The sequence below is a fragment of the Mus caroli genome, chromosome 2 (genome assembly GCF_900094665.2).
Source record: "Mus caroli chromosome 2, CAROLI_EIJ_v1.1, whole genome shotgun sequence".
Classification (NCBI taxonomy): domain Eukaryota; kingdom Metazoa; phylum Chordata; class Mammalia; order Rodentia; family Muridae; genus Mus; species Mus caroli.
The window spans coordinates 132385648-132406463 of record NC_034571.1 but is presented as its reverse complement, the minus strand read 5'-3'; the positions used below and the strand labels follow the sequence as shown (position 1 = coordinate 132406463).

At 38.5% G+C, this 20816-nt stretch overlaps 1 protein-coding gene across 8 annotated transcripts in view; it reads left to right on the top strand.

Moving 5' to 3' along the window:
• The window catches only part of Tasp1 (taspase 1), a 222321-nt gene that overhangs the window by 72838 nt on the left and 128667 nt on the right, over positions 1 to 20816 (top strand). For 7 of the 8 annotated variants that reach the window (XR_002376878.1, XR_003835952.1, XM_029474096.1 and 4 more), the window contains exons 7-8: positions 4741 to 4820; positions 11639 to 11745. Coding sequence is in view for 6 of the 8 variants with exons in the window: in XM_029474096.1 (XP_029329956.1) it covers positions 4741 to 4820; positions 11639 to 11745 (187 nt within the window). In the remaining 2 variants the exon portion in view is untranslated. Of the gene's footprint in view, positions 1 to 4740; positions 4821 to 11638; positions 11746 to 20816 lie in introns of those variants that run through there. The other variant, XM_021149163.2, reaches the window with a different exon arrangement.

The window sequence follows — 20816 nt, the reverse complement described above, 5'->3', positions numbered from 1 at the left end:
AACTAACCAGTACCCCAGAGCTCTTGACTCTAGCTGCATATGTATCAGAAGATGGCCTAGTTGGCCATCACTGGAAAGAGAGGCCCATTGGACTTGCAAACTTTATAAGCCCCAATACAGGGGAACACCATAGCCAAAAAGTGGGAGTGGGTGGGTAGGGGAGTGGGGGGAGGAGTGTATTGGGGACTTTTTGGATAGCATTGTAAATGTAAATGAGGAAAATACCTAATAAAAAATTTAATTCTAAAAAAAAAAAATAAAAAAAAAGAGTAAAACAACAGTATGTTCACAGTTGCTAACTCCAACAGTGATGATCTGTCAATTTCATTATTGTATTGAAACACAGTTATTCATCATATGTATAGCTTTAAATAGTAATGTATTTCTCATCCTTCTAAAGCTCAGGAGTCTAAGGCTGACAATTTACAGCCGAAGTGTCCAGTGACAGTTTAGTTTTTTCTGTATGGAACCTCCTCACTGAGTCATATGGTGAAGGGCAAAGCAGTCCAGTGGATCCTTAACCCTATTCAGTAGGGCTCTCACTGGGTTTGGGACTTAATCACCCCTTCATAGGCCATACCACCTAACACTGTCCTTATGTAACATATTATGTACACCACATACATCATACATATACACTGCATACACTCATTACATACATTGCATGCACATTACACACACACTATGCCACATACATTATATACCATATATGTATTACACATACCATGTGTACTCCATACACATTATTACATACGTTACATATTCATTATACACATCACACAAATTACATACACGTTGTATACACCACATACATTATATATTACACATACATATATTACATCACTCCACACACAAAATCAGTTTTCCATGTTCCTAGTGCAGTTTATATAAAATTCATGAGCTTTAGGTAGTCAATAGCCTAATTTGTCTTCAATTATACATATTTATGATGTACAATGAAATGATAGAAATATTTTTTAAATCCATTGCCTATTATTTTCCCCTAATACTTGAGGATTTTATATATAGATCTAATGTGTTTTGATCTATTCTACCCCCATTTCTGCCCTTCAGCCCCTCTTCCCATTTCTTCCCAATCTCATGAATTTTCTTTTTTGAGTTCCTGGAGTCCACTTAGCGAGTGCCCAGGTGTAGGGTCATCTGCTAGAACATAGATGAGCCTTGCAGGGCCCACAGCCCTTTACAGAGTGTTCCCCTCCCAGCAGCTTTCAGATGCCAGGAGCTCCTTAGTGAGGGGAGGTGCTTCCTGGTGAGCTCCCTACTTCAGGCTCGAAGTTTGTCTGCCTTGATCTGTGCACATTCCGTGGATGTGAAGATCCAGTTGCTGTCACTGCTTGTGTGTATTTGCTCTCCTATCTCCAGAAATGTGTTTCACTGGAGTCATCCTCTATGTCTAGCTCCTTATACTCTTCCTTCCAGCCCCTCTGCTTAAATGATCTGTGAGCCTTGAAGGAAAGGGGTATGATACAGATGTTACATTTAGGGATGAACACCTTGCAGTCTTGTAGTATCCTCATTGTGACCAGTTGTGGGTTATTTCATTATTCACCATCTTAACCATCAACTGCAAAAATGAGCTTGCCTGATGAGGGTTGAAAGGTTCCCTTATCTATGGGTATAGTGTTACGTCTGCGTATTGGTTTGATATCATATTCATCTAGCAGAATAAGAGTAGCAGGTTCTCTCTTAGGTCTTATGACCTACCAAGCCTCAGGTTTTTGGCCTTGTTAACAGTGCTAGATATGTGTTCTGACTTGTCTTTTGCAAAGATTTTAATGGCTGGTTTGTTTGAGAATTGACTGGAGTGGGCATTTGCCAGGGGTTAGGGGGAGGCTCTGCTGCACACAGAGCAGGCCAAGCATACCAATGTATCAGTGAGGTCATTGCAACTCTAGGACAGTTGAAGTTTAGAGGAAGGATAGTAGCAGGCATGCTTTACTAGAGGAGAGAGACGTAAGGGCTTTTTTTTTTTTCTTTTTGTTTTTTTGAGACAGGTTTCTCTGTGCAGCTCTGGCTGTCCTTGTACTCACTTTGTAGACCAGGCTGGCCTTGAACTCAGAAATCCGCCTGCCTCTGCCTCCGGAGTGCTGGGATCAAAGGCGTGCGCCACCACCACCCAGCTAGTAAGAACTTTTCTAATGGGTTTGTGTGAATCTTCTTTAAAGTTCTCTCTTTGGAAATTCAGAACAAATCTCAAGAAATTTTAAGTTAGTACTTGCTGTTCTGGAAAGTGATTTTTTTCTTTCTACATGTCACTATATTTGTATATATGAGTACATGCATAGTATGAAACGTTTACATTGAAATATGAAAAGCATTTTTGTGACATTTTACGTGATGGAACTCCTAGACAATAATATTTGACGTTAAGCAAAGGCTACTTATTTAGTATGCTTTATAGTTTCTATACTGACTTCTAAACATGAATATCTTAAAATGTCTAAATTATTTAAAAATTGCATAGATTATATCAAAGTTTGAGACAAGGTCTTGTGTATTCCAGGTTGGCTTAAACTCACTATGTGACTCAGGAGTTCAGACTCAGAGCTTCATGCATACTAGGCATACTAGTTAGGGTGACTATTGCTGTAGAGAAACATCATGACCAAACGCAACTTGGTGAAGAAAGGGTTTATTTGGTTTATACTTCTACATCATAGTCCATCACTGAAGGAAGTCAGGACAGGAACTCAAACAGGACAGGAGCCTGGAGACAACAGCTGATGCAGAGGCAATGGAAGGGTGCTGCTCATTGGCTTGCTTCCCATGGCTTGCTAAGTCTGTTTTATTATATAACCCAGGACTACCTGCCCAGGGGTGGCACCACCTACAATGGGCTGGGCTCACCCCAATCAAAGGATTTCCTACTTCCTGATGTCATGGAGGCATTTTCTCAGTGGTGATACCTACCTCTCAGACGACTATTGCTTGTGTCAAGTTGAAATAAAACTAGCCAGCACAGTAGGCAAGCAGTTTACCAACTGAGCCACATTCTCATACTTTAGATTGGCTTTACTTGTGTCAAAATTATGAATGTTAATGAATGAAAAATTAAGATGGTAATGATTCTAGGTACTGAGATTGAATCCTAGATGATTATCTGAAGTTGGAAAAGGGTCAGCCCCAAACTTCCCTCTGGATCAATTACTACTTTACTAGCTTGTTTATGTTTTCACATTATCGGAGGGGCTTAAACAAATCAGTTTTTATGTTTATTTTGTTGTTCTTTGTTTTGTTTTTAAAGAAGAGGTGCTAAAGATGGCAAAATGATCTCTCAATTTAATTGTGATTTTAGCTTTTATGTGACAGCTGTTCTTTGCAGTGACCATTGTTTCTTATGTGAAGTTGGATAATTTCCGTTGGCTCTCTTCCATCTCTTCTTTTCAGGGTTCTTTCCATTGCAGTTTTAATGTAATGAAAACAGGGCAGTTTGCTGTTAACTTTTCTTTGGCATATTTCTTATGTTTCTGCATGCCTACTGGGGTTTTTATCATTTAAGCTATACAGATTTTTAGGAGTCAATAATTTTTGTGGTTGCTATAAGTTTTGTAAACATGTGATCTTTTCATACTATCAAAAGTGAGTGAATACAGTCTTTTGATAGTGTTCACCACAAGGAAATTCTGATGTTAGTAATAACAGATTATAAAAACTTTAAGTGTATTGCTCTTGAGATTTATTTTAATTGTATATTTTTTAAAAAGTATTTAATTTATGTATATATATCTATGTGGAAGTATATGCAGATGAATTCAGGTCCCTACAATGGTCAGAAGGTAGAGTCAGATCTCTTAGAACTGAAGCCATAGGTGGAGGTGAGCCTCCCTACTTGGAGACTGGGAAATGAGTGTGCGTCCTTTGAAAAAGCAATAGGTAGTCTTCACCACTGATTTCTCCAGCTCCTTCTCTTGAATTTTAATGTGGGAATGATTAGAAAAACAGAAACAAAAAGTAGAGAACAGGAGACAACCAGGCACAAGTTCAAGGGGTCCATTACTAGCTGGCTGGGATCTAGAAGAGGTTGGCTGTGGAAGGAAATGAAGTGATTGTTATAGTTGCTGCTTACAATTACTGTTTACCTCATGAAATGACTTAGAGAACAGGCTTGTTACGTGTGTTGGCATGCTTTTTGAGGCCTTTGGAAATTAGTCTCATAAACCAGAAGTGTCCTGTTCACTGTGTTGTATTAAGAATTGCAGTCTACGGCTGCAAAATCCCTTCTGGGGTGTATTTCAGTATTCACTCACCAGAGTGGAAATGGTTCTCAGCATCACTGTGCCTCCTTGTTGCATTGAACTTAGGGTCTAAGCATACTAGTGTGTTTGTCCGTATCTAGATTTATTGCTTGTTTTGAGTGGCTATAGTTCTAGACAAGAATAACAAATCTGAAGACATCTACTTAAACTCTTAACCTCATTGACTAGATGTATAAATCTTACAGCTATATGGATCAAAGAAAGAATCTTAATTCTCCCCAGAAAGTTACTTTCACTTTTTTATTGAAATTTTAAGAATTTTTTCCAATATATATTTTAGCTACTTCCAACATAAAAATTCAAAAGAAAATTGGAGCATGCAGTGTCCTGTTTTGCACCAACTCTAGATTTCTTGTATCTCTAAGACTTGACTTTAGTTGTCATGTGATATTACTTCTCTAACTTTATTGACTGTAGAAGATGACACTATGCATTTTTTAAAAAATAACTTTTTTGTTGTTAGCTTTTTAGTTGGAGAAGGAGCCTACAGATGGGCAGTGGATCATGGGATACCCTCTTGCCCTCCTAGCACCATGACCACAAGTGAGTAAACCCTTCATGAGTTAAGCTGTATAAACACCACCCGCAGTGTTACACCACTCCTGTCTGACACAGAAGTATAATGTCTGTAAGTTGAAATATGTATAGTTAAACACAGGTCAAGTTTACTTTTTTATCACCTTTTTGTGCTGGAGGTCTCCTCTTTGCTCTTGATTTTGAGGTGTTCTTAGTCTGTTGGCTTGGAACTTACTATATAGCTGTGAACATGCGGAGGACCTCTGAAGGGCTAGGATTATAAGTGTGAGCCACCATGCCAGGTTTGTAAAGTTATTCCCAAGGTATTATTTTTAAGCTACTTGAAGTAATTTTGAATAATAAAACCATGGTGCCTTCTGGAAGGCATTAAGAAGAAGAAGGAAGGGGAGCTCTTCCTTAGCTCTTGACCCGAGGAAGAATTTCTTTTTGTTTTTCCTCGTTTTGTTTTGTTTTGTTTTGTTTTATTTTTCGAGACAGGGTTTCTTTTTTGTACGCCTGGCTGCTCTGGAACTCACTCTGTAGGCCAGGCTGGCCTTGGACTCAGAGATGCATCTGCCTCTGCCTCCTGAGTGCTGGGAGTAAAAGTGTGTGCCACCACTGCCTGGCTCCCTGTTTTTGACTTTTTAAGACTAGCTTATTTTTATTTTCTTCTGTGTGGGTGTTGTGTCTGCATCTGTGTCTGCACCATGTTTGTGCGGTGGACCAGAAGAGGACATCAGTTCCCCTAGAACTGGAGTTATAGTTGGTTGTAAGCTACCACTTGGTTGCTGGCAGTGGAACTTGGGTTCTCAGGAAGAGCAACAAAGGTTGTTAACTGCTGAGGTATGTTTTTAGCACCTTCCTTTGTAGTCTGAAGCAGAATTTCATTCATTCTGTGACATAAGATGACCTGAGACACATAATGGAGCTCCTGGTTTTGGAATGAGAATGGCCCTTTTAGGTATATATATTTGAATGTTTGGTTTCCAGTTGGTAGACTGTTTAGGAAGGATCAGGAGGTGTGGCTTTGTTGGAGGAGGTTTGTGATTGGGAGTGGGTTTTGAGGTTTTAAAATCCCATGCCAGGCTCAGTCTTCCTCTTTCTCGGCCTGCACCTTGTTGATCAGTTTACATTCTCAGCTACTGCTCCAGTGTTAGGCCTATTTGCTGCCGTATTCTCCACCACTTGGTGATGTACTGAAAATACACTGAAACTGTAGGCAAGCCCCAAGATAAACTCGTTCCTCTACTGCCCAATTGCTCAGATTATAGGCTTGGGGCACCATGCCTCCTGACTCTAAGGATTCAGCAGCAAGCTTTTTAGATTTAAATGTAAAGAAGATATGAGTTAAAACTGAGAAACTTAAGTAAGACAAAAGGACACAGTTTAATTGTTTAATATGAAGAAGTTTTGCCATTCTCACTGATAGGCATTGGAGTCCTCTTTCCTCTTCCTATTGACATTTCCGTCTTTTGACAACAGCATTCTCCTTGGATGAGGTGACAGCTTATTGTGCTTCTGGTTTACTTTTCCTGGTGGCTAGTGATGCTTGAATTGTTCATATACTTGAGGGCCTTTTGTATATTTTCTTTGAGAAATGCCTATGTAAGTCACTTGTCCCATATCTTCTGTTCATTTTAAAAACCTGGTAACTTGTAGTTTTTGTTGTTGAACTTTCAAATTTGCTGTATACTCTAGATACTAACCTAACATTTTATATGTTGTCTATGCTGTTGAGTGTTTCCTTCCCTGGTAGTTTGAAGTTTGATATAATCTTGCTTGTCTCCTTTGTTATCTGTGCTTTTGTGGTTTTATCTAAAAACCTGGCCTATATCAGAGGGGGGGGGATACACACACACACACACACACACACACACACACACACACACACAGGGATTAAATACTAGTGTCTTGAAACTTTTCATTGCTTTAATGCTAATGTAGTAGTTTTAGGTCTTGCGTGCAGAACTGTGATTTTTTTTTTTAATCATGTTATTGAAAAATAGATGTTTTGGGAATAGGGCACATAATATATTCTGATTATGTATTCTGATTTCTCCCTAATACCCCTTCCATTTAGATCCACCCCCTTTCTGTCTCTTACTGGAAAACAAACTTGCTTCTAAGGGATAAGTATAAAATAAAATATAATAATGCAAAACAATAGCTAATACCTCACAGTAGGAGAAAACAAGCAAGCAGAAGGAAAAGAGCCCACAAAAAGGCACAAGAAACCCACTCATCTGCACACACAGGAGTTCCATAAAAACACAAACTGGCAACCATAATGTATGTGCAAAGGACCTTATTTGTCTTTCTGGGTCTCAGGATGGTTTTTCTAGTTCCATCCATTTGCCTGTCAGTTTCATTCTGTCAAGTATTTTGAATTAAATTTTATTTTTATGTTAAGAGAAACTATGTCATTTTTTTATTCTCTATTTTTTGTATTTTCTCCCCAGTAGAAACTTAGAATAGATATTCTTGATACCTTTTTTGGAAAACACCTGGTTGTAATACTGAACAGTTTCTCAGCTCTGTAATCTGCTTCTTTGATGTGTGTGCATGCCTCTGTGTGTGTGTGTGTGTGTGTGTGTGTGTGTGTGTGTGTGTGAGTGTGTGTGTGTGTGTGTGTGTGGCATGCTTGTGTGCTTGTGCGTGTGAATTTTAGTCACTGCATCCTCTTCTGTTTACTGTGGTTTTGTAATGTGTTTTTCAAGTGAGGTTGTATGATGCAGCTTTGTTTTTGCTAAAGATTGCTAGGACTCGGATCTTCTATGGTTACAGGTGAATTTTATGATTGCTTTCTCTATTTCTATGAAGAATGTTTTTGGTATTTTTATGTAGATTGCATGAGATCTATGGATATGCTTTAGATATTTTGAAAGTATTGGGTTGTGGTTTTTATTTTTGTGCATGTGTCCTTTTAACTTCTTTTCAGTGTTTTGTAATTGTCACTGTAAAGATTTCTCTTTTCCTTAAACTTATTCCTAGATATTCCTACTTTTATAATGTAAATATAATTCATTTTCTTGTTTATTTTATTTTTTTTGCTTCACAGAAATATTTGTTATTTATAACTTACTTTAGTAATTCTGTATATCTATAAAATGCCTAAGATGTTCATTAACAAATAAGATATATGTATGTATATGTGTGTGTTTGTGTGTGCATGAGAGAAAGAGGGGGGGAGAGAGAGGGAAAGAGAGAGGGGGGGTTTAAGAATGTGCTTTTCTGTTGTCTTTTAGAATAAAAGTTAATTGATAAACCATAATTGATTAGTTCATGACACTATCACAGAAAAGAAAGACTTTTATTGCACAAAAATTTCCTTCCATTTATAAATTCTAACATCCTCCATATGGCTTTCAGAATTCTTGTCATGCAATATGTGGTCATCGGTAAGCTGGGCAACATGAAACTCTTGCACATGTCACTTGATGGTCACGAACTCATCATGACCGAACTAGCTACTTCCAAAGACACTGAATGTCATCCCAGGTCATGACAATAATCTAATGTCAGTAAATTATAATGACATCATAAAGGACAGATGCTGATGACATGGTAGTGGAGAGGTGTCTCTTGATGAGCACCTGTGGGTCATCTGGGTTCTAGTTCAGGCCTCACATAACTTTTTTTTTTCAATTTTTCATTAGGTATTTTCTTCATTTACATTTCAAATGCTATCCCGAAAGTCCCCTATTACCCCCCCACCCCTTGCCCTGCTCCCCTACCCTACCCACCCACTCCCACTTCTTGGCCCTGGCGTTCCCCTGTACTGGGGCATATAAAGTGTGCAAGACCAAGGGGCCTCTCTTCCCAATGATGGCCGACTAGGCCATCTTCTGATACATATGCAGCTGGAGACACAAGCTCCAGTGGGTACTGGTTAGTTCATATTGTTGTTCCACCTATAGGGTTGCAGACCCCTTCAGCTCCTTTTTTTTTTTTTTTTTTAAAGAGCAAGTTATTTGTGCACAGTGTTCTTGCTTCAGTTAATTGTTTTAGATTTTTTTCTCTTTTTCTTACATTTTATTTAGTGTGTGTATGTATTTTTCTCTATTTTTCTCTGTTGTATCTGTGTGTATGTACACATATCAGGACGTGTATGAATGTCATAGGCTCTGTCCTTTCCCCATGTGGGTTCTGGGGATGGCACTCAGATCATCACCTGCTGACATGTCTTGCTGGTCCTGCTGCTGTGCATCTGTGTCCTGCTGTACTCTAGCTCTCATCTGTTCTAATGGCTGGTTGGGGTCTTAAGGCCTCTCTGTATAAAGTCTGCCTTCTATAGCCTAGGTGATCGCAAGTCCTTAGAATTTGATACTTGCTAATTTTCTTCTCTTGCTCAGTCTCCTATGGCATGCCAATAAAACAGGTGCATGAGTTATATGTCTTGTTCCAGCTCCCCTCATTTCATGGTACCCACGCGCTTGTCACCATTCTAGCCGGACTTTGAGGATTCCTCTACGCCTGTCAGGGTTTTAGCGTGAAGGGCTGCTGACTCTTACTGAGTGCTTTCTTCTATGTGAATTGAGATCACATATTTTTGTTCTTTATTCTTTTGATTTGATATCAAAGCTATATTGATATGTTTGGTTTGTTCTTGCATCATTGGGATACATCTTACTTGATATTTTGAAGCTGGGGAGTTGGCATTTCTGTTGCCATACTTTATGGTTTCTATTGCTGTAAAGAGACACCATGACCACGACAACTCTTATAAAAGATAACATTTAATTGGGACTGGTTTATAGTTTCAGAGATTTAGTCCTTTATTGCCATGGAGGGAAGGATGGCAGCGTGCAGGCAGATATGGTGCTGGACAAGGGGTTTAGAGTTCTATATCCAGATCAGCAGGTAGCAGGAAGTGAACTGGCTTTTTCTTCTGAGACCTCAAAGTTTGACTCCACACTGACACACTTCCTCCAACAAGGCCACAGCCACTCCAACAAGGTCACAGTTACTAATACTGTCATTCACTGTGGACCAAGCATTCAAACACGAGTCAAGTCTGTTGGGGCATTCCTATTTAAATGACCACAGGAACCAACTCCAGGCCTCATACATGCTGGGCAAATGCTTTACCACTGATCTACATCCATCTTCAATCCATATGCGACACTAACCTGCTGCTTCTGTTTCATTACTTGTTTTCGTCCGCTGTATATTTTTTTCACTGTCTTGATCCAGGCAGGCTGTGTTATATGTGTCCAGGGCTTCTCTTTGTCATTTGCAGGCATATGACTGTCATGACAATTTTTCTGGTTCATTGTACTTTTTGTGATACCACTTGTAATGTTTCTCCTTTTTTACATCAAATTCTATTTTTTCTTTTACCCAGCAAAAGGTTTGTTGATTATTATCTTTCAAAAGTCAGCTATCAATTTGATCATTAATAGTTTATTTCTAGTCTCTAGTTCACTTATTTCTGCTCTGATTTTCAAGATTTCCTTGGGTTTGGTTGTTTTCCTGCTTCCCTATGATGGGACTCTTTGACAATAAACTAAGGCCAGCTGCTTTTATTGTACTTCATTTGATAATGAACAGGCTTTGGCATGCAATGTTTCCATCAACTTGAGAGACTTTATGATATACTTTTGATTTCTTCAGGATCCATTGGCTGTTCCTCGGCATATTGTTTAATTTTAATGTATTTCTTATTTTCTGTTTTTGCTTATTAATTTCTAAATTTTGTTCTGGCATTTTATAGAAGATTTGTGTTAATATTTTAGTTTTTACAATCTTGAGACCCATTTTGGTGCCTTATGGTTTAGGTTGGAGAATGTCCTGGTGTTGATGGATATGTGCATCTGTAGATATTACATGAAACTTGAGTTTTGCTTTGTTTTAAAGAAATTTCATTCTGGAGCCCAATCTGGCCTGGAGCCCATAACAGTTCTTTTTCTCAACTTGCATAGTACTCTGATGATAGGTGTGAGCCATCATACCATGCTTACATACTCTGATTTTAATTTTTTTAAATTTCCTTTCTGTCTGGATAGTCTGTAGCCAAACACCAACAAAGAAGAGGAGTATGTGCTGGCTACAGTTTGAGGGACAGTTTCTGTTGGTCCATAGTCAAGAAGCAGAGAGACACAAAGACTAGTGCTGAGCTTATTTTATTCAGTCCAGGACCCCAGACCATGGATTGGTGCAACCAACATTCAGGGCTAGTCTTCCCTCCTCAATTAAACCTCTCTGGAAATACCCTCATAGATACAGGCAGAGGTATGTTTCCCTGGTGCCTCGAAATCCAGTTCACTTGTCAGTGAGGATTCATCATCAGATACATTGGGGTCACTTTTTTCTCCTTCAGATCATACAGTGACCTGAACTCTTCTCTACCCGTGCATTAGAAGCCTTCTTGGTTAACATTTCCTTTGTAAATTTTTCCTTTTACTTCTAGAGACAAGGTTAAGGCTTGCAATCTTATTTGTTAGTACATGGCAGCTTGTTTTACACTCCCTGAGGTGGATTGACCTCCGGGATCCCCTCTTTTCTAGTATACTTCCAGTGTGGTGCTCCCAAGTGTCATCTCTCATGTCTGTGCACTGAGACTTAGAGAACCGTACCGCTGAATGGTTGTGGATCACTACGTGTCCCTAGGCCCTGTCTACCTTCAGAACTCAGTTGTTTGTCTGCTTTAATCCGTTCCCTCAGTTTATAAACTCATGCTAATCCCTTTGTTTTTCTTATTTTCAGTGTACATTGGGGAGCCTTTTTAAAACCAACAGTTCAACAATCTTAAGTGGATTTTTTTGGGGGGTAGTCACTGTTTAGGGTATCTTGCTTGCCTACTTGTTCAAATAATTCTCAAATATTTTTGTTGTTCTCTATTGTAGGATTCAGCTTAGCTGCATTTAAAAGGAACAAGAGGAAACTAGAGCTGGCAGAAAGGGTGGAAACAGACTTCATCCAGCTGAAGAGAAGACGACAATCAAGCTCAAAGGTCAGGAGGTGTCTGAAGAATTGGCTGATGCATGTCAGGGATGTTGTTGACCTGCTTTTAGAACAATACAGTCCATTTGAAATATAGCATATTCTTATGTGTGTATTAAAGCAGAGCCGCTCGCTTTGGTGGGGCTCATTAAGTAAATGCACTTACTGCAAAAGGTTCAGCTGCTGATCCCAGTTTTCCCCAGAAGCCATATGATAGGAGAGAGCCGACTCCTACAAGTTGCCCTCAGACTTTCTCACATATGTTGTGACATTCTCTGAGCATGTGCACTTGTACATGCGTAATACACATATAAAAATTGTAATTTAAAAACTAGACCTTAAGTTGGATGTTGTGGTATGTACTTTTACTCCCAGGACTCTGGGATGCAGAGGTAGGTAGATATCTGAATTCCAGGTCAGCTTGGTCTACAGAGTGAGTTCTAGGACAGTCATGGTTACACTGAGAAAGCCTTTCTTGGGGGAAAAATTTTTTTTTTGAAATGTGCATTGATGTTTTGCCTGCATGTATGTCAGTGTAAGGGTGTCAGATCTTGTAGTTACAGACAGTTGTGAGCTGCTCTGTGGGTACTGGGAATTGAACCCTGGTCTTTGGGAGAACAGCAAATGCTCTTAACTTCTGAGCCGATTTCTATAGCCCCTTTCTTGAAAATTTGATCATGAAAAGAAACAGTGAGTTTAATTTCAAAATGTAAAGAAAAATTAATTTTAATAATTTATTTTAAGTTACTGAATTGAAAATATCTTTTGAAATATAATCAGTAGAAAAGTTAATAATGAGCTCTAACTGTTGAGGGTTGGTAAGATGGCACAGTGGGTAAAGGCACTTGCTGCCGTTTGATCCCCAGGGCCCGCATGGTATAGGGACAGAGCAGACTTCTGAAAGTTGCATGCTGTCACATTTGTGTATTGAAACACACAGATGCACATAAATAAATAGACACATAAATGAATACATGTAATACAATTTACTTTTGAAAATGTGGATTTGCATATTTAGTTATTAGAATCATTTTTGGCAGTGGCTGAAAATGTTTTAAAATTAAACTTAATTAAAATTGAATAAAATAAGAAACTCAGCTTCTCAGTGTTCGCCCATTCTTTGCTTCTCTTGCCCAGTAGCCACAAAGTGTCAGTCACATGGTACTGTATTGTCTCAGTCCTCTCGTACTTGCTTTCGATAGTGCAATGGAGTTGAAAGCTACAGCGTTCTTCATGTTATGATGTTAGAGTTTTCTAGCACACAACCCTTGATTGCTGTGTCAGGTCATATTCTATGTGTACCTTATCTGTATCATGTAGTCCTTCCTTAGTGCATATGAGCTGGTTTATGATGTGGACGCCATAAAGTACCTAATAAGCCATCTTTCATAATAATAGGTATTTCCTCAGTATGTTTCCTCACAGGGTAATTAATCAAACATTCTGGTCCAGTTCTGCTTATGTAGCTCATAATATGGGTTTTAGGAAGCAAATAAACAAATTAGTATGTAGGTTTTGATGAAAGCTTGTGTAGTCTGTTCTGTTGTGTGTATGTGAGTGTGTGTGTGCGCGTGCATGTACATGTGAATGTGTGTGTGTATGTTTCTGCATTCTTTATGATGCCTTGGTGAACAAATTTAGGAGGTTTTGCCCTTTAAAAATATGAGTGTCTGGGTTTGCTTGTCTGCAAGCCTTGCATTCAGGAGTTTGATTGGATAGCTCACAGGCTGTAGAGTGACCTGTCTCAGAGACAGAGTGCATGGAGTAGACAGTTTCATCAGTTTTCATAACTGTGTGCCAGATCAAGACACAGCATTCCTGGTTTTGTTGTCCTTCAGCTATTTACTGCCATTGATGCTTTATGTTGCTGACATATGGAATGTGCTTTTTCTATTGACTTGTTTTCAGAGAATATTTCTAGATGTCTCATCACTGGTTCTGCAAACAAAACAAAACAAAACAAAACACCTCTAAGTAATATCCTAATGTACATAGACTATAGTTTGTTTATATATTCTCCTGCTGAGATTGGTTGTCTCTGGGTGTTTACTCTCAGGAACAAAACTGCTGTGAAATTCTTACACAGCTCTGTGTCGCGGCTATCAGTTTAGAATATTATGCATACAAGTATCACGGCCTTACCTTTTCAGGTCACTAGTTTTTTTTTTTTTTCTTTTTATTCAGAAAGTGATTGTATGCCAGCTAATAAGAATACATGGTGAACAAAATTCTCTAGTGAGACAGAGACTGGAAAATATATACCTGTAATTAAGATTATTATCATGTTTCAATATGTTTGTTGTGTTTTGTTAAGAAAAGAACATGATATGATATAGTAGCCGAAATATGAGAGTATGAAGACAGATTGCATCCATTAAGATGATCAGGAAGACATACTTGAGCTAAGATGTGAAAGATAAGAGTGAGCTTTATAAACAGTCAGCAGAAGAATATATCACCCAGAATGAACTGTGTGTTCAGAGGTCATTCTGGAGGGTTGTCATGTTGGGGTAATGAAGAGAGCTAGTGTGCTTGAAGCCAAAATCTGCAGAGAGGATGGTGAGGAATGCAGCCGAAGGGGCAAACGGGCTGGGTCCTTCGGGCTGGAGTGCGCGTGGAAAGCTTTTCCAGCTTTGTTTCTAGAGCTACCTTTCAGTGTGCCATGCTCCCATACCTGCTTGCAGCTCAATGTGTTGGTATCCTCCATGGGTCCATTGCTTTTTATTAAGATCACATAATCTGTTGTTTCATGTTAAACCTTGGGATAATGAATTTAAAAGGAGAGTTGTTTATTTGAAAACTAAGGATTGTATGAATACTTAGTGCTCTATTGGAAAAGTAAATTAAAAAACCAGAATTGGCTTGTAAGGAAATGCTGTTGCATTATAATTATGGAAATGTAAGCTAGTGAAGTTGATGAAAACCATAAAAATCCATGTATACTTTATTTAGAATGTTTGTTAATATTTTTATTTTCTTGTTCTCTTTTATATAATATGAAAGTCAAAGTCATAGGTCATTTCATTGCTTACTAAGAAAAACTGTATGGAACATTGTCTGAGAACCTACATTCAATGGAAAGGCTTTGGTTCTATCAAAAGGTCAGGCTAGGCACGTATCTCAGTGCTAGAGTCTCTGCCTAGCACACATAAGGCCCTGGGTTCAGTCCCCAGCACCCTGAATAAAAGGATGAAAACTTTAGGGTGTTGTTGAGTTTTACAATACTGAGACAGTTTTCTTTCTTTCTTTCTTTCTTTCTTTCTTTCTTTTTTTTNTTTTTTTTTTTTTTTTTTTTTTTTTTTTTTTTTTTTTTTTTTTTTTTTTTTTTTTTTTGTTGAGGCTAATTTAGTGGTTGTTTATAGAATTTTTTTTTTATAGAAATTTGTAGCCAGGCTTAGACTTACTCAGAAGTCAGGGCCATTTTTTGTTTATTTTATTTTTAAGATTTATTTATTTATTTAATGTATATGAGTAAATTGTAGATGTTTACAGACACACCAGAGGAGGGCATTGGTTCTTGCTACAGATGGTTGTGAGCCACCATGTGGTTGTTGGGAATTTGAACTCAGGACCTCTGGAAGTGCAGTCAGAGCTCTTAACTACTGAGTCATCTCTCTAGCCCCCGAAAGTTGTTTTCTTTTGGGTTAGAGATTTTGTGTGTCCACGGGCCTCTGCTGTCACGCCTCTGACAAGGAAGGTACATCAAAGCATGGCCATTGCAAGGGAAGCCTGTTCACGTCTCCGAGTCCTAGAAGGGAAAACAGAGAGAGTGGGCTAGGCTGTGCATGTCCTCAAGTGTACTCTTCAGGGACCTAGTGTCCAGTGTTTTCCTTCCATCTTTTAAGAGTTCCACAATCTTCCCAGTAGTGCCCGACTGAGGTTAGCAACCAAGCCTGTGACACCAAAGGACACTGTTAAACATATGCATTTAAAACCATGCTCCTTTGCTTTTCCTAGTGTATTTTCAACTTCTGAAAACTTGTACCAACCCTTCATCATTACTATTGGAAAGCTTGCTGTGAAGTATCGATTGTGAAGTTGGTTATAGGAGCAAGTACATGTTCAAGAACAGTAGTTTTATAGACAGAGCAAGAGGGTGATATATGTGATGAAATTATTGACATAAAAAGGGATATACATCCATATTGACACACTGAATAGTGAGACTGTGTGAGAGATTTGCACCTGAATCTCAAGCCAGTTCAAGATGTAGAAACTGGGAGAAAAAGGACATACTGGTGAGGCAAAGGTACCAGGATGTACTTTCGTGTCAGAGGGGGGTGGGGGAGGTGGGGAGGGAGGAGAAAGAGAGGACTACAGGAGGAGCATTTATTTCAGAGAAAGTCTTTGCTGGGTCACACACTGCTGAAGAATGGCTGCTGGGTTTGGCACCTGGAGACTGTTGATCTGGGCAGACCATGTTGTGAGGTATGGATTGGTGATGGACATGTGTGGGTTGATGAGGTAGGCGTGGGGTGGGAAGCAGAGTCAGGCTAGCTTTTGAGAAGCTTTACCATTGAAGTGAGAGTGACAGTGAGGAAGAGTTGATGCCATTGCACCACATTTCTGTGAATTAACTCAGTGTTGTGAACTTGGTTTCTAGCTGTAGGTTTCATAGATTTTAAGGTGTAATATTTTAAAGTGAGAAATACAGATTTTTAGGAATTATCTCTTCTTCGTGGTTGTATTTCTTTTTTTCATCATTGCTTTTTTAGGTGACTTACGTGGTAGAAAAGGGAAAGATAACTGTTTAACTTGTTATATTTAATATGAAAATAGTAGTAAATATTTGGCCCTGTTCTCTCTGGGTGGGCTTACTTAGATTTTCTTCTGTCTCTTATTGTATATAAATATTTCATACTTGTGTTCTGAGACAAAAAGCAAAAGGTAACCTCGTCGGCACTAATTTTTATTATAGCTGAGTGAAGACACTCTTTGAATGATGCCATTCGCTCCTTGATCTGTTTCTGTATTCGGTTCATGCCATAGGGAAACTTAAGTTATTCATGGCTGAGAAGACATTTACATTTAGAAAGCAGACACCATGCATCTAGACCATAGTCTAGATTTCATAAAGATCAATTTCAAACAGTTAGTCCTGGATATGATTGGAAAGAACTCTTATTCTTAGAGTATTAAAAGAAGTTGGGGGTATTGTTTGATCTCAACATTTTTGATGTTTCAGACTCCCCTTTCTCTTTCCTTTCCTCACAGCATATTGCCTAAATAGTTTCCATCCCCTTTTCTTTAGTAGCAGATTCTGCAGTTGAGTGTGTACGGTTATCCCCGCTTCCTCTCACCACGTGCATAACGTATTTTAAGCTTTCAGTTAGTTTTTGTTGGCTTGTAGGTCAGTGAGCTTACGCGGGATAGCGCAGCAAATGCTCATCAGCCCTTGCCCCTTGTCTGAGTCTCTTGTAGTCTTCAGTTTCTAACAAACACATTTGGGGAAATGAGCTCTGCTTTTGTGCTTTCATACCATGTCGTGTGTTCAAAACCACTCGAAAGAGATGCTACAACTTTTAATTTTGGTTCTTTAGCCACCACACAGGGACATTAAATTGGCCACATGTTTCAGAAAGGAAATGTTGGGACTTGCTTTGTGTGCTTCATATAAATACATTCTATTCTTTTGAAGTATATTGTGGGTAATGTTTTCCCCTTTTCCCTTCCATCTTGAAGTTATTATGTAAGCGCTTAACTGCATCATTCTAAATCACTGTATTTTTTTGGGTGAGAGGTAGGTTAAGATCAAAGAAAATGAGTGCCCCTCCAAACAGCATATTTTCTTCACATTGTTCCATTTGTACATGCCTGTGCATTTTGTGTGCAAGGCGGAGTATCATTACTGTTTTCTTGAAAGTTACTTTGCTTGATCTTTTGCTCTGTGATTTTCAAGAAGATAGTGAGTATGGGCTTCTGTCACTTTTGTAAAGAGATGCTCATTACATATTATGCTCTATAAAATGAGAAGTTCTTCCTTTGAAGTGATTGTCTTCCTTTTGAAATCACTGCCTTGAATGATGGGTAATATATTAAAAATTGCAGCAGTCCCATCAAAGAATATGTTTATCACCTGATGAGTCCACTGTACAGGTTTTTTATGTTAATTGGTGCTAGGTAGGTCAGTCTTTAAATTTGCTGCTACCTCATGCGTTTATATGGGGTTTTGAAGCTCAGCATTTATCATTATGCTGTTCTTATCTTCAGGTATTCATTTGTGTAGGGGTGTGTGGGCATGTGTATGCTATGCTTGTGGACGTCAGAGGGCAACCTGCAATATTCAGTTATGTCTGTCCAGCAAGTGGGCCCTGGGGCTCGACTTCAGGTAGAGATGTGTTCCTGAACACTGGGATAAAGAGGTGTGCACCACCATGCCCGACTTCACTTGCTGCTTTTTAGTTTGGCTTGTTCTCGTCTTTCCAACACGGTAATTATTAGCTGGGTTATTAGCTTGTTTATTTGAAAACTTGATGATTTTTTTTGTAAGGCCATCATCACCACAGATTTTCCTCTTAGAACTGCCTGCTCTGTATTCTAAAAGCTGAGGTAAGTGTTCCTTCCATCGTCTCTAAGAATTGTTCATTTCTCCTGTGCTTTCGTTAGGTGACGGAGGTCCTGCAAGTGTGAGTTTCTTATTTAATCCTTCAGTACTTGTGCTCCTTTTCATTTTTCATGTGCCCTTGATTTCTAGTTTTACCCTGATGTAAGAAGATATAGGAATTTATTTAGATTCCTTTATGTTTGCTAAGACTTGTTTGGTGACCTAAAATATGTTTTATTTTAGAGGAGATTCTATTGGATATTGTGAAGAATTCCAATATTACATCATTGCTTATCAACCTTCCTAAAGTTGCAACCCTGTAATACAGTTCCTCCTGTTGTAATGACCTCCAACCATAACATTGTTTTCTTTGCTACTTCATAATTGTAGTTTTGCTACTGTTATGAATTGTAATGTAAGTATGTTTATCGATGGTCTTAGGTTACCTCTGTTGAGAACTGCTGAGTTAGATGGAGTATTCTGGAGATATCTGTTATGTCTATTTGATAGTTGTTGTTTCATTCTGAAAGCTTTTTTGCTGCTGTTAATTTTATTACTGGGATAGTGAAGTCTCCCTAGTATTGTTGCTCTATTATTGTATGAGGACCTATCTGACTTTGATGCCCATTGTTTGGTTTTGAAATATCTGGTCCTAATATTTAATATTAACCTATTCACAGCTGTTATATCTTGTTGGTGAAATGTTCTTTTGTTAAAATATAGTGGCCTTAAAAAAGGATTTATTTACTTTATGTGTGTGGGTATTGTGGTTGCATGTATATCTTTGTACCATTTGTAAGCTTGGTGCTTGAGGAGGCCAAGTGACTGTTGGATCCCCTGGAACTGGAGTTAAAGCTGGTTGTAAGCCTGTATGTACATCCCAGGAAACTAAACTTATGCATCCAAGTGGCTCTTAACCTCTGAGCTACCTGTCTAGCCCATATAATGGCCTTTCCAGTCCCTATAGTGGACTGATTGATGTTTGCTAGCTAGTGTGCTCTCCTCTTCCCTCCTTTTCTCCCTCCCTCCCTGCCTCCCTCCCTCCTTCCCCCAATATCAGAATAGCTGTACAATCTTGCCCAATTCTCTTGGTATATCGTTTTCCATCTTTTACTTCTAAGCCTGTGGGTAACATTACCAGTGAGATGTGGTGTTTATGACAACAGATAGCAAGTACCTTTAGCCTACTAAGCTATGTCACTGGCCCTTTTTTCTTATATATTTTGATATTGTTTGTATTATGTTTTTGACTTCTTGACTAAATGTATTGTAAAGATCTTCTATGGTCATATTTTGGGGGGAAATTCTAAATGCGGCTTGCATTTGAGTAATGTTTTTTATTTCTTTAATTTGGGGAATTTATGCTACAATTTCATAGATATATTTCTTGTGCCTTTACTTTTTAATCTCAGCTTTCTATCCCATTGGAACCTTTCTTGATGGTATCCTAGAGTATCCTATATAATGATTGGTGCCATTTATTTTTTTAAATTAATTTTTAATTATAATATTTCCTTAACTGTTGTCTATTCCTAATATCTTTTATTTCTGTTTGGTAGAGTCTTTGGTCATATTTTCCAGTGTACTTTTAAATTTTTTCATCCATGAGTTTTTAATTTCTACCATTTATATTTGTTTCTTTTCTTAAAAAATGTAAATTTCCTTGGTTAACTTTTCTTCCATGCTAGTAGCTTTTTCATCTGTGTTTCTGATTTTTCATCTACTGGCTTGGTACAGAAATAATTGGAAGTTTTATATTATTGACATTTGCTATGTGATATTGGAAGACATTCTTAATTTAATTTTATTTTTTTGTTCTTTTCGAGACAGGGTTTCTCTGTGTAGCCTTGGCTGTCCTGGAACTCACTCTGTAGACCAGGCTGTCCTGGAACTCAGAAATCCGCCTGCCTCTGCCTCCCTAGTGCTGGGATTAAAGGCGTGCATGTTATGCAATATCTTAATACATAATTCTCACTTTATTATCTTTTGTTATTGACTTATTTTCTACTTATTTTATTCTGTGGAAATGATTTAAAACAAAAATCAAGTTGGAATGTTTTTCTTATCTGAGTTGATGTAAGTTGGAAAGCACTGGAGACAACTTGAATGTCAGCAATGTGTGATCTCAGGAACTGCTAATGGATGTATAGTGCAGTGGTCCAGGAAGTCCACGCCCCAGGCGAGGTCATGTGGACCTCGCTCAATACATATAGCCTCAGAGCATCAGCATTCTCCCTCTTTTGAGAGGGAGAGAAAATTTGTACATGACAGCAGAAGAGACAAGAAAGTCTTCTCATAGAGATGAAATATGGCATTAAAAATAGGGACCCCAATTTCCCTAGCCTTGCTCAGTTGTTTGCTTGGTACTTCCAGATTCCATGTGAAGTACACTCCTACGGAACCCAAAGCAAGGGTCACAGGACTGTATGCTGAGAGCTGGCCAGCAGAATAGGCTGCAAGGAAAAAACTTGAAAACTGAACTGTGCAGTAGTTAGAAAGAAGCAAATTTTGCTGGAGCCAGGATATGAAAGGCACTG